We start from the raw sequence: 17752 nt of genomic DNA on the forward strand, positions 1-17752 counted from the left end.
AAACACGTTAAAACGTGTGAAATCTTGGCCTGACAATGAGTCAACTCATATCACATGTAGGGGAAACTTGAAAGCTCACAGTATCACAAACGACACCCTTTTAGCTCCTACCTCAAAGCACACTGTGCGCTGTCGATCTTACGTGCTGTTTAATATTTACTGTTATATTCACATAGATCATCGCGATGTTGTTTATTATGTTGCTCTTTTCTTTCTGCTTGTTTTCTCTTTTTTCTTTCTCAACAGGTGATTGATATTTGTATTTTTTTGTCTGCTTATTTTGTTGGTTTTTGTTTTTTGCCCTTTATCTCCGTCCCTCTTCCCCGCTGTTTTTCTTTCCCCTCTTTCTTTTCCCCAGTCTGTCCCGTATTTAACAAGTAAAAATAAAATAAACAATAAAAGGTGAATCAATTATCAATCATTATGGCAAGGCTGGGATGGTCCATTTGGTAAAGTAAATCCGTTGGGCATCTTTCTTCGCCTTTAGACAAGAATTCTGATGGCGAAAGAGCCAAACGGGACAGGCAAAAAAAGAAAGCTCACAGTATCACCAAATACTTTGATAAAGTAGAATAAACGAAACCGATTATAATCACGCGCAAAAACAAAAATACATAAGGCACATGAAATTATGAACATATTGAAATATTTAATTTTTGAACATCTTCAGTTTCACTGTAGCCTTTTTTGTCCAGTAGCTGTTTTAAAGAATGAATCGAACGCTCAAGGTTTCGAGGTCAACACTAAACAGAGGGCTAAAACTGGATGGATATCCTTTATATGAGCTTCAGGGAAATAAGGGAGTGTTTTGTACAATATAAGCATTTAAAAAGGGAAGTATAATACTGAGTCTTGGTCTAAAACAGGGATGTCAAGCTCATTTTATACTCTTACCTGACATGGATGAGTCAAACTAATTTCAGTCAGTGGCAAGAGTGCAACTACACGTGCAATCAATAAGATCTTTTAACATAAGACAAAGAGCAGCAGGTTCAACATTTCTCAGTTTTTCCTGTAGCAAAAGACAGAAAGCGAATGACTCTGAGCTTAACCTGTAATTAGTCATGTGCAAAAATAACACATTGAAAATGTAGTTACCTTGGTGTACTGTTAGTGGACACATGGGAGGTTTTCATGAGAAAGAAAGTAAAACTAAAACCTGTGAAGACAAGTATAGACTAAAGAAAATTTATGGCCTCAGGAAAACCCCAACCTAGCCAAGCAGGCTGGGTTGGGGTTTTCCTGGCCCCCAGGCCTCATGTTTGACAGCACTAGTCTAGAAGATGTTAAAATAGCCTGTCCCAACAGCTTCATGACAGCCCATGGAGAAATCTAGCCATTTCTAGGTTAAACCTAGGATTGGAGAACTCCCAGCAGCTTTCTTAGGAACGTCGATATGGTGTCTGGTTCCTGCACAAAGCCGTTCTGAGCTCTGTGAACTTCAACCTACTTTTTGTAGGTTGTACTTGTTAGGTTCAAGCTAATGGAGTACTGCTGCCTCCTAGTGGAGAAAGTAAACTACTACAGTATACCAGCGCCCTCTGCATCAAGATCAAACACCCAGTATCAGTGAGTGCTAGTCTCAAGTTTAATAGGACAGTGCAGGAATTAAATCCATGACAAGGCAAGATTTTTAAAATAAAACCTTGATCTTTTCTTTAAAAATAGTCAGTGATAAAATAAAAACCCCCACGTCCCTCAGTAGGTTCTGGAACCATCAGACCTGAACACGTGTAAACATCAACCCTCAGACATCCATGTCCCAAAATCATCATGAAGTACGGAGCTTTAAAATGTATTACCACCAAGTATTCATTGATCTTGTTTCTGCAAGCCAAAGACTTAAACAAGGTCCAAACACAAGTGCCAAGTCAAGGTTTGCTGTAACACGACATCCTTTATTAAATCCTCATTTGCAAAGGTTACAACACGTTTCCTCCAAAGCCAGCGTCAGCCTGGAGAACCGTCTCCTCTCAGGAATCACTGATCCGCTGCTGAAAGGAAAAAAACAATGTCAGACACAGAATGACTGCAGCACCGTCACTAAGTGAAGTCAGTGACATCAATTGTGTTGGATATGTCAGCTGCTTAGCTCGACTCGACAGTTTGACACTACACTCAACTACTGCCCCAATGGGCTAGGCGTCGTTATAGCAACAACATCATGATTGTTTACCCTCACCCCAAACCAGTCACAGGAGATGACTGCCACCCCCTGAGCCTGGTTCTGCTGGAGCTTCTTTTACATTAAAAGCACCTTTACTGTGAACTGGCCTTATAGAAATACATTTTTATTGAATCAAAGTGACTGAGCGACACCTTCCTGAAAGTGAAGCCTCAACATGTCACTAAACCTGGAATTTTGCTTTTTCATATACCCCTCAGGAAATGTTCCCAACAGGTTCTTCTAAGCTGGTTGCTTGAGAAGCCCACTGGGATGGCTTGTTTTTTGGTCATGTCCACAGCTAAACAGGAACACAGAATCCTGACAGCCTTGGTTCATGACCACTTTGACACACAGACGCACAAACACTACTTACAGCGATCAGCTGCAGTCCTTTCCATGCAGGCAGGACAGCCTTCAGATTCTGAAACACATGGGTTTACAATACAATTTTATTTATATAGCACATTTAAAAACCCGAAGGCACACCAAAGTGCTTCACAGTAATATGGAGAGTTTATTAAATTATTGGAGCGTGTCCTGTCATGTTCTAATGAAGACAGTCTTTAGACCCAGGCCTGCTTGCTGCAGGCTTCAGTTAACGGTCAAGTCTAAAGTTAATTGTTCACCTGCACATTTCATTTTCACTGCTGTCACTTTGCATGCGAGCAGCTGGCTTTTCCTCATACTGGAGCTTGTTGAACAGGAAGTTTTAATGTTGATTACAGTGCTGCTGTTTTTGATGCTCAGAAAGAATTACTTCATGCCACCTGAGCTCATCGTCACGGTAACTGCTCTGCCTCTTTGCTCCAGATCTCTCCCTCCTTTTTTTTATAAATTTACAAATGTTGCTGAAAACCTCATGTTGTGAGTTTTATAGAGTTCAGGGATTTTCAGAGATCATTCATTTAAAAAAATATTAAAGTTAAAAAAAGAAACTCTGTTAAAGCAGGCTCGTAGTATGCACAGAACCTCACGGTACTCACACTATACCGATTACTCCTATCCATGTTTATCTGTGTGGTCCACCCTAACCAGTGATATGAAAACAGTCCACTGATAAGACTTGTAAACAATGACAGAATAGAAAATCTATGGAGCAGTTGGTAATATTTGACAGACACTTGTTCTGCATCAGTATCTCACAACGTTCATGGCAGTGAACATGTGGGTAAAGCGAAACAGATTTACTTTGTGAGGCATTTCCAACGACACGGCCCTACAGAGAAAGGTCTGTCGGGATAGACCTCAGCATACTACGGAGCATAAATGATATGCACGACTACATCAAGCACCAGTCAATTTCTTACTTGAACTTGATTTATTTCAGCGTCTTCAGTTGGACAGTCTGCTGCTTCCTCCTAACAATAGAGGGTTTGTCACTTGCACCTCGTGGGAAACATGTTGACACTTACAGGGGAATGAGGCGTGGCAGCAACATTTTGGCACAACCTGCTGATAGAAAATTATTTTAGTTACACAAGATAAACAGTGTTAGAAACAAGAGAATCTGCATATGCACTTGTTCTTACTCTGTGCAAAGACACATTTCCACAGACATTAGTAAGGAAGGACCAAGGCTCCAGCCTCTTTTGTCCTTTGGGCCAATCCTCACCTTCATTACTGCAGTTGAAACCTTGGATCAGGACATGATCAGTTGTGGCAGCAGAAACCTGGAAAAAGGTTAACAGTGAGCTCAGCAGTTGATGCAGGGTTACTGGGACAAACACCATGGCTGATTACAAAAGCAATTCATTTTCAGATCAGCAACAAAAATTAAGTTGCAGGAAAAAACCAAAAACAGCTTTATTTGATGAGTACGGATCCACGAGTAATGCAGTGTGTACCAACATGTTTACCAGGACTCCAAACACAAGCAGTCGGGAGACCAACGATGCCATTTGTTGAGTTCATCTTGCACTGACTTTTGAACAAACCAGCTAATGAAGCAGCTGGCTGCAGATACCACACAGTGCTGCCATTGTGGCTCCAATTCACTTCTCCTTGAGATTAACATTCATTCTAACGGATCTTGTTTTTCCTTTTGCACATCTTGATTCACTGATTGCAATCATGTGTCAGTCTGGTTTTCACTGTGGTGGACATTTACATCGTGGGAGTGATATGGATGCAGAAACACGACATACCGTTTACTGCTGCCTCAGTGCAGAAAGTCAGGTCAAGAGGAAAACCTGCCAGAAGGAGGTAGGATGGAGGTCAGCGGGACTTCAACAACACTCAGTTTGTGGTTACAGTGCAGCAGGTGTTCAGAGAGGCAGCTGTCACTCACACTTCAGAGCAGTTGAACATATTAAGCCAATCATCATTACTTGGTCTACAGCACATTAGTCCTCAAGCACGACTTACCGAGTTGGACTGAAGCGTCGTCTGCGACACCTGCAGGGAAACGGTACAGTTTCTCGTTTTAACAAGTTTTCAAACTGAAATTTCAGGTCAGTTTACAGAACACGCGAGGTCACCAACAGATGTTAGTCCTCATTAGTAACACTGCTGCGGAAAGTCTGCAGCAGTGGGTTGCAAGAGAATATATTGCTCTTTGCACTGCATAAGCTTTATGGCCCACTTGACAGAACCAGAGCTCATACTGTGCTAATCAACAGTCATGCGTGAAAGTAGTGTCATATTCATTTTGGTGCTTCACCACTGCTAAAGCAGGTTTTTGTTTTTTTAAAACACAGGAAGAAATGGATATTTAGCTGAGGCACCACAGCCAAGCAGATTATGGTTGGACTCTAAAGCCCATTTCTGTTGTTGAAGTGAAAACATCCACTGTTTATCTTCTGTTTTGTTGCTTGGATTAACAAATCTTTAATAGTGCTTTAGCTGAGGCTGACCCATGAGCGTTGCAACCAGACAAAAATCAGCCATTACAGTACAGTTTTGTTGAAACAAACATTAAATATAACTGACCACATGCACCATCGCAGCAGCAAGAACTGTAGAGCCACTGCTCCCCATCACATCCTGCAAAACGAGAAGTTTGTGTTAAATGGGAGGAGATGCAAACTTGTATGTCGAGTGTGTCAGGGCTCATTGTCACCACTAAGCAACCAATGATGCAGAGGTGAAAGCAAAACCTGATGTTCTATAGCCACTGTAGCCCAGGGATTAGTCCACAGTGCAGGAAAACCCCAGCGGGTGATTGCACTGTGGCATTGTATATGCATACGATTCAGTTCATAACACCCAAGCTGCATTCTTTCAAACGGCAAGAGGTGCACTGCTCTTAATGCTCTGGTTTCTTAATTAACAGCACCGTCTCCATGGTAATACAAGCTTAGATATATCAATAGGGCAGGTTTGCCTTGTTAACACTTGCTATGATAATAATGCATCGATGTACAATAGGTTTTGACTACAGGTTACCAGAAACAGTCTTGTCTCTACATTTATACGTTGCACTTCTGGAAACTTCTAAAGGACGGCTTTCACACTCATTTTACGTCGTGGGCCACATGCAGCCCACGTTGGTCTTCACAGGACTTTTAGAGGACTTAATACAGACATTCAATTATTTCCAAGACCCTGACTGCGCGTCGTTGGAAGCTGATGACGTTTGAGCCTGCCGAATTTTGATTGGTTGACAAGTGAGCCGGAACAGAGCAGGGAGCGATAGCAGAGCTCAGAGTACGAAAGAACCACGAAAAAACCCAGAGCGCAAAATATAAAGCAGGAAAAGCACAGACAGCGGCTGCAGCGACGCCTTTCATCATTTTTAACTCTGTTTCACCGCAGCTTTTCTATTACAGCTTCGCTCTGTCGCGGCTGGCTCAGACACGCTGTAACACATCCGGCACACTGCCTCCCTCCGACAACAGCGCGCACTGCAGGCTGACGGACAGGCCTCGGAGTGGAGCGGGCAGCAGAAGTGCCCTCTCTGCTCGGCCAGATATTCCTCGGGCACCCCACACTAACATACACGCCGGCCACGGCGCCTTCCACGTGCGTAGGTCGGGTCGTACACCCAATACTCCCCGCAGAAAGCTAACCAGGCCCTCCGGGAGTCCCGAAGTTAACACCCTGTGTTAACACCGGGTTCGAGCAAATCACAGAGTAAGGACTGTCCTGACTTTGTGATTCTGTGCGGTGAAACGCGATCCTAACCAGAGGAAAACCAGTCGACGGTTTATTTTTTGTCGTTTTTAAAAATAAATTGGCGCATTGTTGGAAGCTTGTATACTAAAAAAACGCGTACAGTTTTAGCGCCAAGCTAGATGTTAGCTATGTTCACAGAGGTTTAAGAGCATCGCATTTAAGTTTTAAATAATAAAACGTATGCAACCACATATCTATATACACACAGAGGACATAACTAACCAACCCGCTCAGTTCGGCTTACCTCTCGTCCTCGCATGACGGACCGCAGAGAAAGGAGCTCGAGACCCGGCGCAAAGCCCTTTATAGCAAGTGTTACGTCACTCGAAACCGGTTTTCGACACCTACTCACGCGACGCTGCAGATCCGATGCTAAGCAAATACAGTTCCAGCGTCGCTGATAGCAAGAGCCCATACTATTAATGTACAAAGCAGCTGTGTTTATCGCGAGTGTTCTTGTTTGTATAAATTGGTGTCACAATAGCAAATAGCCTTCCTGCAAAGTTTCTAGTGTTTGTGTCTCCACAGGATGCTCCTTTGTGTCTGCCATCACTCACTGCGTTCTACATGCGTGACGCGTCTGCTCAGCCTCATTCATTTGAGGGCTTGGCAACAAAATATGCAAGACACGTGACAAGTGCTTTTAGCACAGAGACGTCCACTTTCGGATGAAACAGCAACAGTACTAAATGCAAATTTAAATACTGATCGCATTATGCAACCATCTGATACCAATGTGGTATCAGCATTATCAATCTTTGGACTGATCCGGTGTTCTGGTAATCAATCCTACCCGTTGTTTCTGCGCATGCGCACAACACGAAATTCAGTGTCAAATTGTCCTACCTTTATGAATATTAGCTAGAAAAATACTCTGACGGGTAAAATTAAGTGCCAAACCATGCTACCTTTGTGAATGTTACCTACAAGCATACTTTAACGGGTGAAATGACCATCTGTTTAACATTTTGTGTTGACACACGAACGATTTCTAAACAAAACAGGAACTACATTAAAATTCATCGCAGAAAATTAACCAAACACAGCTGAACAATGAAGAAATAAGATTCTAAAATCCAATCAAGTCACAACAAACTATTCAGATCAAAGACTGCACCCAAGTACAAGCTGAGAGAAATGCTGAGCCTCCAAACTCCAGAACTCACTGTAGTTTTCTTTTTACAAAAAAAAAGTCAAAGAGGGCAAAGTGAAAGACTTGGGAATAATTCAGTTTCATTAAAAAAACAAAAAAACAAACAAGGTTTTTCCAAAAGTTGTTTATTTTTTGTGGCACTAAGTCCTCTGACTTCATTAGATACCCCACAGACTCATGAGAACTATTCTGTTGGTGCAACAAAGCCATCTTCGGCCCAAAATGAACATGGCATCCTCAGTTACTTTGTGAAAACAGCAGAAGTGAAAGCATCAACCCCCCCCTACAAAAACACCATTCAGACAGCCAGCTCTTGGATGTGAATGCACATTTAAAACTCAGACATTTGACACAATTAAGGAAATAGTTTCCACTTTAATTCAAATTTCACCTAGAACATTTCACTGTAAGCAAACGGCAAACAAAGTGATGCTTAAAACTTCTGAATTCCCACGATTCGAGCAGGCAAATGTTTAAAAGAAAAGCACATTTAAAAACTGCTTTCAACAAATGTAAAATTTTGACAGTTTGTCCCTTTGGAGAAAAAAAAATAAATAAAAAAAATGACAACGGAAAAAACCCGTCTTGGACACAGAAGTCTAGAAACAGCAGGGTTTGTTAATGCATAAGAAGTCCCTCCAGGATTAAAAGGGCTCTGAACGAGCGGGTCGATGCACAACCGAGCAGTGACCCACACAATATTGTTTAGACCGCTACTGGGTGCCACCTAAAGTGTCATCACTTTCAGCTAAATTAACAATCATTTCTCAGCACATCAACACTACACTGTTCGTCCAACTTCAGCGCCTCTGTGTGCTCAGTCCACAGTCCTTTACTCCATAGAGTCGGGGTCTGCCTGGGCCATGTAGGCATCCAGTTCTGCGTCCAAATGTCCCTTAGTCTTTGACATGTAGGCATCCAGCTGGTTGTCCAGCTGCTCGCGAGTAACAGCCGGTCTACCGACACCTCGGCCACGTCCACGTCGCCCAGCAAAACCGCCACGTCCACGCAGCCCCCCGCGACCTGTCAAGCAACACAGAGCAGAAATCTTCAGGAGTTTGTTAAACTGAAGAGCAAATGTTTTGTTGGCTCTGAATTTAAAGTCCCCCTCACAAAGTCTTCAATAATCTTATCTTAGAGCCCTCAAAGAACCGCATCACCCCAACAGAGCACCTCGCTCCCAATCTGCTGCTTCACTTGTAGCTCATCAGATAATTGAAGTTTAAATGGGAGGCAGAGCCTTCAGCTTCTGTGGAAGAGCTCCCAGTCTGGATCCAGGAGACAGACACCCTCTGTCCTTTTTAAGATTAGGCTCAAACCTTTCCTTTTTGCTAAAGCATATAGTTAAGGCTGGATCAGGTGACCCTGAATCCTTCCTTAGTTACTCTACAATAGGCCTAGGCTGCCAGGAGCTTCCCATGATGCACTTTATGCACCTTTATCCAGCTACAGCATTTACCCCACTCTACATTTAGTCATTAGTTATCACTTTTTGTTGTCCTGTGTCAGCGTCTCTACCGTAACATGAAGCACTTTGAGGCGAGCGCTGCTGTGACTTGCACTGTATGAATAAAACAGTTTTGAATAGATATTAAAAATGACAGTTCACTGGTGCTACACAAATAAGCTGAATTAAATAACAATAAGCCCCTGACCTCTGGGCATTCCTCGAGCTGCTCCTCGGGACAGAGCTCCTCCTCTTCCAACACCCGCACCACGCTGGCGGCCTCCTCTACGCATTGCCATACGACCGGCAGAACCACGGCCTCGCATGGGCCCACCTGTAGGAACTCGCTTCCCTGTGTAATGCAAAGCCAACACTCAGTAGGAGCACGAAGCAAGACTTAAAAACGAAGCGACAGTCAAACCAACGTTTCTGAAAGCATTTCACTAGTCCCACATGGCATTAAGGTTGGCGGCCCGTCTCCTGCAGACATCCCAGGTACCAGTTGCCTAGGTAATTCTCTAATGCATTCAATGCTAGGCTACATGTCAATCAATGGCACCCTGCGCACTCATTGGTAGTCGCTTGCATGGAAGTTGAGATGAGAGATAAGATCCTGGGTCCCACCTGCCAAATGTGTTTCACCATCTACAGTCTCCTGCAAATCACTTCCAGTATGTACACAGCTTAAAGGATGCCATTAGAATCCAGGCACTGAAGTTTGTTGATACATACCTCTCAGGGACAGAGCTCCCCTCATTATGCCTCCTCTGCCTCGTCCCCGAAGACCTCCTCTGTTCATCCCGCGCATTCCTCCTCTGCCTCCTGGAGGTCCTCCACGCATCAGAGCCCCAACAGGCCGACCCAGCCGGGCTTGGATGTTGCTCTTCCCCAGTCGCTGCTTTAGGCTCTGACACATGTTAATTACAAATGCTACATTACAAAAGCAATTACGACAAAATTAAAATCAGTAAGCTGAATCCTCAGGAAATGTCATCTTGCACATGGCAGTAACAGGAGCCTCGTAATGACCTGCAGCTCAGACTCACAGCAAGTCTTTACTGAACGAGGCCAGCGTGACCTACAGGTGCTGGGCAGGCTGGATTTCACGTGCTGCCACAGAGCTGCGATGAAGGCTGCAATCATGCTGCTCTGTGTGCATGCACACGTTTCACCCAGGACTCTCACACTCTGCACAAACGCTGCAGTCGACTCCAATCACAAACGTTAGCAAATAAGAAATCAAATCTAAAATGCTGTCGGTACCTTAGCTGGATTCTTCCTTTGATTTTAATTTTGAAAGAGCCAGGAACTACATCATTTTAAAAGGTCTTATACTTGTACAGGAGTTGTTCCAAAATCAAAGGGCTTTGAACATTTCTGTCAAAAGGGACATTTTAACTTGGACTCTGCAGTCAGTTTAAGGTTGCCATGAAAACTGAAACAAGCCCAGGGGATGATCGTCTTCCGACCCATTTTTCAATCCCCGTTATTTGGAAAGAACATTTGGAAATCAGAGCAGCGTGTGGAGAATTAAGTCACCCGAAACTCAAAAGAAATGCCTAATTGTCAAACACTGATCAGAGCTGTGAGCAGCAGAAGCTTTTCACATTTCAAACTGGGCTGTGGCAGTCCAAGGTTTGGGGAATGGCTGGAATAATAAACCGTTTTGGCACGATCGCTTTTACGTCATTGTTAATATAAAAATGGAAAAATCCAGGTGTTTTCCTATCAAACCTGATACCATCCCTCAGCATCACTGCTGACACTGTGGTTTGATGTCTGCAGGCTCCAGGTAATCTTTTTTGTTTTTTAAATTTCACATCACACTTTGTCCACAGACTGACCAGGTCAGAGACCAGCTGGAGGACTGGATGGATCCAAAATATTCAAGATCACAGATTGTGACTGGACCACAGATGCAGTTCAGCTTCGGTTGTGCTCTTTATTTACCCACTGCTGTGGTGAACAGCAGCATCAGAGAACCACGGGTGACTGATTTCCTTCTCTACTCACACACTCAGGCCACGTCCACATGGACACAGGTGTTTTTGTAAACTGAGATTTTCCGTTTAAATAAAAAAATCCCGTCAACATTTATATGCAAAAAACAAACTGAATAGCTTTCAAAAACGACCCAAAGCAACAGGAGGCGATATAATCAGGGCTGCACATAAGTGGTCCGCAGGTACGCATGCGCTGTCAAAATGAAAGACGCGCACCAGATAAGAAATTACAACGCGCGTTTGCGTCCATATAAAAAGCTGTTTTTTTCCACTAGAGTGGGATTTTCACGACACATTCTGCACCACATCTCTGTGCGTTCATCATTTGTTTGAAGCCAGCTCACCTCCTGCAACCACTTTTCCGAGAATACGTGCTTCTTCGGACTCCTTCTGATATTTCTTTGGAGGTGGAGGAACATCACAGTAATTGCTTAAAGGAGCTTCTGCGACATCTTTAAGAGTTCTAACCAAATGTCTGACCTCCTCCAGAAAATCTTATGTACGCGAACGCGCGTTGCAACTTCTTATCTGGTGCGCATCTTTTATTTTGACAGCGCATGCGCACCTGCGGACCACTTATGTGCAGCCCTGTCTATAATCCTAACTGTGTAGAAATGTTAGCCAATCAGAAGTCGAGCAGCCTGGGAGGGAAAGCGTAAACAAAGATGTCTTTCTAAACTGTATTTGTATATGAAAGCATGTAAAAGCTGCAGATTTAACAGCAACAATATTTTGTCAATATTGTAGAAATTCATCGCATGGAAACAATAACGTGTGATGCAAAAAAAAGGTGCACACCCTTGGCGTTGAGTCCACACATAAAGTTTTTAAAAATCTGTTTTCAGTGATGCAAAACGCCGTGCACGTGTGGATGAAAGGCCCAACGCACAGAAGAAGCTGCGTTCTCAAAAACACTCGTGTACGTGTGGACGTAGCCTTAATTCGGGTTAAACATATTCAGATGGAACCAACAGTGCCACGGACACCAATTTCACCTGAGCGTCGCGCTCACCTGCTTGTGATTCAGAGCGGCTTGCACCGAAGGCCGGTTCTCCATCTGCTGGGCCAGCCGACGATTGCGGGCGCTAGCCAAATGCTGCTGTTGCATGGTGGCTCGAATGCTTACCGCAGTGGGTTGCTTGTTCTTCAGCATGTTAGTGAAGCTTTAGAGGTGGGAGGGAAAAAGAAGGAGGAAGTAAAAGAAGGGGACAGGGGATATACAGAGGAGGAGGAAGCAGGGTTCCACATCATGTCATTTCTCATATGGACGATCGTGGCAGCTCTTTAGTCATGTTAGACTTTGTTCCACTTGTTGGCACTTATTTTCTCTCTCAATCATTTGATATTCCAGAGTTACTTACACTTGACTTTAGCCTGTGTTGTAAAATTAACACAAGGAGAAAAAAACAGTTGAAAGAAGACTTCAGGACAGAAGGAGAGAGAAAGTTTCAGAAGAAGAGCCACAATTGCCACTTACGAGCCTCCAGCTGACACTGCGGGGATGTCATCATGTCGCAGCAGCAGAGGCCAGGGCATGAGGTGTGCTTTGGCACCCAGCCACTTACAGGATGGACCGTGACTTTATTTAAACCACCAAGTGGTCAGGAACTAGGGAACTGGGGGGAAGGGGTAGTCCCTTGTCACGTCCAAGCTAGGACTGAGTACGCTGAGCAGGGAAAGGAGAAAGAAGAAGAAGAAGAAAGATGATAGAACACGAGGAGATAAAAAGCTTCACTTTTACTGGTCTGAGAGAGAAAAAGATGAGAGGCAGAAAAGACGAGATGCCCCATCTCACTGACTTAGCTTTAGCTCTCCTGTCCCATTTAATGGTGTATACATGACGTATACAGTGCTGTTTAAACAAGGAGCCAGCGTGCCGAGGCATTTACAGGATGGTGGTCTGGTTCTGCGTATGCTTTACCAACCACGACCGCTACAGTCACCCCTCGTCTACATGTGCGTGCTGCTCACACAAAACATTTGGCCTGGGCAAGCCCCTCCTGCCCCACACTTCATTTACATGTAACACTTGTTTGTGTGTGGGACAGGGCCAAGAGAGTTGAATGAGCAGCGCACACACGGGGAACAGCCAGAGCTGCATCCATATCAGGTTTGGTCCAACAGTAGGTTCCGCAGAGAGTATCAGAACCTGCACAAGCCAAGGCTGGCAGCAGGTGACTAATTTCTGACAGGGTGCGTAGCCTCTCACCGCTCATTTAGGGACACTTTGGTGGTGCTTTTCAGGACAACTTTTTGGGAGGCAGCCGCACTCATTTTGAAAGCCTTTGATTGTAGAGTCCTGGAAACAGAAAAGAGAATGTGTTTCACCTCCCTCTCTTTTACACATAATGTACGCACTACTACTAGAAGTTAAATTACCACTTTTAAGTCACTGTTGCAAGGAATTTGCTGTAATTAACATCAGCTGTTACACACGTGTTTAACGGAGAGATTATTTTGAGGACTACACACAGTGTCACACAAATCCTCCCTGTAGGAGTAACCCACGACCCCCTCCCACCCAAGCTACACTTCAGACCACCGCCAGTTTGGTTGACTTAGCAAAGTTTTCAACTTCTTTAAACTCTTTTCTGTGTCACCAGCAACAAAAGGGATCGATTCTTTAAGAGAACGTTTTAATTTTAACCCAATTGTCGATCACGTCCGGTGGAAAAATTTAATGTTTAGCGAGCGTCCATCCGGTTATAACAAACTGCAGAGACAAGAACACGGAGTAACGATTCCGCCTCGTCTTCGCTAGCATGTCGTTTATCGACGAACAACAACTTCGTCTCATACTTACAGCGGATTCTGCGTTGGTAGAGAAATGCCTCAAAGCTAGCTAAGGTTAGCTTTAGCAGCACGGCGGCTTCGTATAGGTGTCCGTGTATCCTGTTTAAATACAACTGACCATATACTAGCTCCCCACGCACGCGCGGCTTGAAACAGCGCTTTGACCCTATATCAAACTCTCCCAGGAATATTGTAATAACGCGGAAATCGAGACTCCTTCGCGATCCGAAAGCCTAAAATGGTGCTCCTGGCTACTGATGGGAAGAAAATGGAGAGGTTCTTGTGACGCTGACGTCACGAGGGCACGACTTCCTGTCCGCTCGCGCTGGTTCAGTAAAATGGCAGCTACAGCTTTAGTCGAAGGTTCTTCTGGTAACGATGCTGTTGCCGAGGGTTTGCTCGACCTCCTGAGACCAGCGATACAGCAGCTCGACCTGCATGTGAACTCGGTCAGGTAACTCGCGTCCTCGTTAGATTAGACCGCGCCAGCTTGTTGACAGTCAGCTGACTTTCCCCGTCAGACTGATTGTTTTGTTGTTCAGTTGTCTCTGGACTCACGCGACTCACGTTTCTTTACAGAAAAAGCCAAGTGGAATTAAGAGAACATATAGACGGTCTGGCCACAGGTAAGGTCCTGCTTCAAATATAGCGTCAGCTATAAAAGATTCATAAATAACGTGCTGTGTGCGGTTTTTCAGAGTTATGCAGGATAAACGAACATCAGAAGGTGGCTCTGGACCTGGACCCATATGTAAAGAAGTTGCTGAATGCGAGGCGTAGAGTTGTGCTAGTAAACAACATCCTGCAGAACGCTCAGGTCAGTGACCAGTCTGTAGCTGATCTTCTTCTGTATCACGCTCTGCCCGTCAGCATGCCTACGATCAGCCTTCAGACATTAGGCAGGAAATTAGTATAATGTAATATTGGGCCCCTGTAAGGGAGGTACAGTGAGTGGGCATCACGTGTGCGACCTGAGTGGAACATGTGACGTAGAGTAACTATAATAATAATAATAATACATTTTATTTAAATAGCGCCTTTCAAAGCACCCAAGGACACTGTACAACAGATAAAAACTGGAAATATACACAATGATAAAAATAAAAGATAAAAGTTGAGTAACTATGGATTTGATTCTCCTAACACTGCCGGACTTCATCCACATGTTCACGCACAGCTGTAACTGCAGGCTGTCTGCGTCATTTCCATCATCTTTGGGTGAATCCTGTGAACGTCTGTGTGCCCTTCAGTTTGTTCTGAAATCATCATGTATCTATCAGGTTATCTTTGCAAAATATTTACATTTGTTTAATACTATGAAACATTCAAGTGTGACAAATATGCAACAAATGGAGCAAATAATTGTTTTACTCCATTATAATTGTCTGGGCAGACTCTGCAGTGCACACACGCTCAGGGCAGATTAGTTTGACTTTTAAGAAAAATGAGTATAGTAAGAACGAGTTGCCTGGTCCTGATGTTTACTGGTGTACACGTCTGCAAACAAGTAGAATCTCAGCCTTATAAAGTAGCAAGTGAACACAGCGGAGCGTTTAGCAGCTCTAGACTCAGATATTTATCTTTAGGAGATTCGAGCTGAGTTAAAAGGAAGTTGAATGTTGGGTTTATAGCTGGACACACAACTCCACAAAGAGTTAAAGCTGCTTTAAAATGTTTGCACAGCAAGAAATGAAGAAGTTCTTCACTTTATGTTTTTCGTGATTTGGCACAAACTTCCACTATAGTAAATAATAATTACTGCTACTAATAATATTGCTACGATCACCAACACTACAAATACTGTATGACGAGACTTATAATTCCGATTTCCATGGCGACCACAGATATACTAACTATTCAAGTTACCTGAAAATGGTGTGAAAACGATATAGAAACATTACACAACCTGAGCTTTCTTTGTCCAGGAACGTCTGAGGCGGCTCAACCACAACGTGGCCAAAGAGACGGCGCGGAGGAAGACGATACTGGAGACATCGGGCGTCTTCGCTTCCCGCTCACCTAGTAAACCATGAACCTCACCTTGAACCTCCTGCTCCACACAGTAAATACTGTGAGCTATTTTGATCAGCAGGAAAGGATGATTGTGATTATAGGAAGCTAAAAACCAGGAGGGGCCGGTCTTTGACATTTGCTTGTCTTTTTGTTTAATACCTCGCTGATGTTCTGCTTTTGTCACAGTGAAAAAGCTGCTGTCTGCTTACCATTTGGCAACTTCAGAGTACGGGCTTGCACAGTGGAGATATTTATGTAATAATTCTAATGCACTCAATAAATAGATACACTATGTGGACAAAACTACAGGAGCCACAGCTCTTAATCTTTTGATGTTTTTATTGCCACAGGTGTGTGAAATCAATCACTGGCTTTGCAACCTGCCTCACAAACATTTGTGAAAGAATGGGTCATTCACTGTAAGGCAGTGTGGAAGTGTACAAGATGCCACTGTCGGTGAATCTTTACTCCACGATGATACACAATCAACTGGAAGTGGTATTCACTGGTGTCAAAAGTGGAAGTGTTGGAAACCCCAGTAACTCAGCAGCCCAGTGGCAGACCACAGTTAGGGCCTTATATATTTGGACACTGACACAAGTTGCTGTTGTTTTCTTTCTTTTTTTCTTTTACCCGTTTACTGAAACATATTCCAATTATAGTTATATAATGGACACTGACATAATGTGCAGCTTTCATTTGAGACAATCTTCATCCAAATTGGATGAAGGGTTTAGGACACAGGTGTCGAACTCCAGGCCTCGAGGGCCGGTGTCCTGCGGGTTTTAGATGTGTCCTTGAACCAACACAGCTGATTGAAATGGCTAAATGACCTCCTCAACATGTCTTGAAGTTCTCCAGAGACTGGTAATGAAATAATCATGTGATTCAAGTGTGTTGACCCAGGGTGAGATCTAAAACTTGCAGGACACCGGCCCTCGAGGCCTGGAGTTCGACACCCCTGGTTTAGGAGTTTCAGCTCCTTAACATGTGCCACCTGCTTTTTAAACGAACCAAAAGTAATTGGACAAATGTGGGTGATTCCTTCGTTATGTCATTATCAATTAAGCAGATAAAAGGCCTGGAGTTGATTTGAGGTGTGGTGTTTGCATTTGGAAGACAACATGTGGTCAAAGGAGCTCTACATGCAGGTGAAACAGGCCGTACTTAAACTGGAAACAGAAAAAACTCACCTGAGAAATTGCTGCAATATTACGAGTGGCAAAATCTTCAGATTGTACATCCTGAGAAAGAAAGAAAGCACTGGTGAACTCAGCAACACAAAAAGACCTGGACGTCCACAGAAGACAGCAGTGGTGGATGATCACAGAATCATTTCCACGGTGAAGAGAAACCCCATCACAACCAGGTGAACAACACTCTCCAGGAGAGGTAGCTGTATCGATGTCCAAGTCTAAATGCAGAGGGTTCACTGCAAGGTGCAGGCCGACCATAAGCCTCAAGAATATAAAGGCTAGATTGGACTTTGATTAAACAAAAAGAACTGAAAAAGCCAGCACAGTTGTGGAAAAACATCCTTTGGACAGATGAAACCAAGATCAACCAGAACGATGGCAAGAAAACAGTATGACGAAGGTGTGGAACAGCTCGTGATCAGAAACATACCACATCATCTGTAAAACACAGTGATGGCTCAGGTGTGCATGGCTGCCAGTGGCACTGGGACACTGGTGTCTATTAACGATGTGACACAGGACAGAGGCAGCAGCGTGAACTCTGAGGTGTTCAGAGACAGCCTGTCTGCTCACATCCAGCTAAATGCAGTCAAACTGAATGTTCCATAGTTCAGATGGACAATGACCCAAAACAACCCAGTTTATTAAAGCAAAACAGTGGGATATTCTTAAATGGCCAAGTCAGTCACCTGATCCTAGCCCAGCTGAGCATTTCACTTACTGAAGACTGAACCTGAGACAGAAAGGCCCACAAACAAACAGCAACTGAAAGCTGCTGCAGTGACGGCCTGGCAGCATTAAACAGAAGGACACCATCATGTGGTGATGTCCACGAGTCCAGACTTCAGGCTGTCAGTGTCAGCAAAG

At 43.9% G+C, this 17752-nt stretch overlaps 2 protein-coding genes and 1 long non-coding RNA gene across 3 annotated transcripts; 1 reads left to right on the forward strand and 2 right to left on the reverse strand.

Annotated features, from left to right (window-relative positions):
• Positions 1-1877: 1877 nt before the first annotated feature.
• Positions 1878-6595, reverse strand: LOC106456219 (uncharacterized). The gene is made up of 8 exons (XR_001290383.1): positions 6525-6595; positions 5096-5149; positions 4532-4561; positions 4312-4356; positions 3780-3837; positions 3475-3616; positions 2541-2588; positions 1878-1994 (listed from the first exon to the last, which is right to left on the reverse strand). It is a non-coding gene; the product is annotated as an uncharacterized LOC106456219 (long non-coding RNA).
• A 1356-nt stretch (positions 6596-7951) lies between these two features.
• chtopa (chromatin target of PRMT1a) lies at positions 7952-13750 on the reverse strand. Its single transcript, XM_005720908.2, has 6 exons — positions 13687-13750; positions 13093-13182; positions 11896-12046; positions 9613-9787; positions 9089-9232; positions 7952-8456 (listed from the first exon to the last, which is right to left on the reverse strand). Exons 2-6 carry the CDS (start codon positions 13155-13157, stop codon positions 8266-8268), a joined length of 726 nt encoding a protein of 241 aa, XP_005720965.1. The 5' UTR covers positions 13158-13182; positions 13687-13750; the 3' UTR covers positions 7952-8265.
• A 163-nt stretch (positions 13751-13913) lies between these two features.
• snapin (SNAP associated protein) lies at positions 13914-15995 on the forward strand. Its single transcript, XM_005720909.2, has 4 exons — positions 13914-14130; positions 14256-14302; positions 14375-14493; positions 15602-15995. The coding sequence occupies exons 1-4, from the start codon at positions 13934-13936 to the stop codon at positions 15707-15709; spliced, it is 471 nt and encodes a 156-aa protein (XP_005720966.1). The 5' UTR covers positions 13914-13933; the 3' UTR covers positions 15710-15995.
• Positions 15996-17752: the final 1757 nt, after the last annotated feature.

Source organism: Pundamilia nyererei, unplaced genomic scaffold (genome assembly GCF_000239375.1).
Source record: "Pundamilia nyererei isolate P.nyererei 1_Seehausen unplaced genomic scaffold, PunNye1.0 scaffold00003, whole genome shotgun sequence".
NCBI classification, from domain to species: Eukaryota; Metazoa; Chordata; class Actinopteri; order Cichliformes; family Cichlidae; genus Pundamilia; species Pundamilia nyererei.

Bases quoted from the DNA above. Each gene is read 5' to 3' on its own strand.
- chtopa (XM_005720908.2), bottom strand. From the start codon at position 13,157: ATGAGTGCGGCTGCCTCCCAAAAAGTTGTCCTGAAAAGCACCACCAAA. The intron at 12,047-13,092 runs GTGAGAGGCTAC...CCACCTCTAAAG, and splicing joins AAAGTGTCCCTAAATGAGCG to CTTCACTAACATGCTGAAGA. The intron at 9,233-9,612 runs GTATGTATCAAC...TGCATTACACAG, and splicing joins GGGAGCTCTGTCCCTGAGAG to GGAAGCGAGTTCCTACAGGT.
- snapin (XM_005720909.2), top strand. From the start codon at position 13,934: ATGGGAAGAAAATGGAGAGGTTCTTGTGACGCTGACGTCACGAGGGCA. The intron at 14,131-14,255 runs GTAACTCGCGTC...GTTTCTTTACAG, and splicing joins CTGCATGTGAACTCGGTCAG to AAAAAGCCAAGTGGAATTAA. The intron at 14,303-14,374 runs GTAAGGTCCTGC...GCGGTTTTTCAG, and splicing joins TATAGACGGTCTGGCCACAG to AGTTATGCAGGATAAACGAA.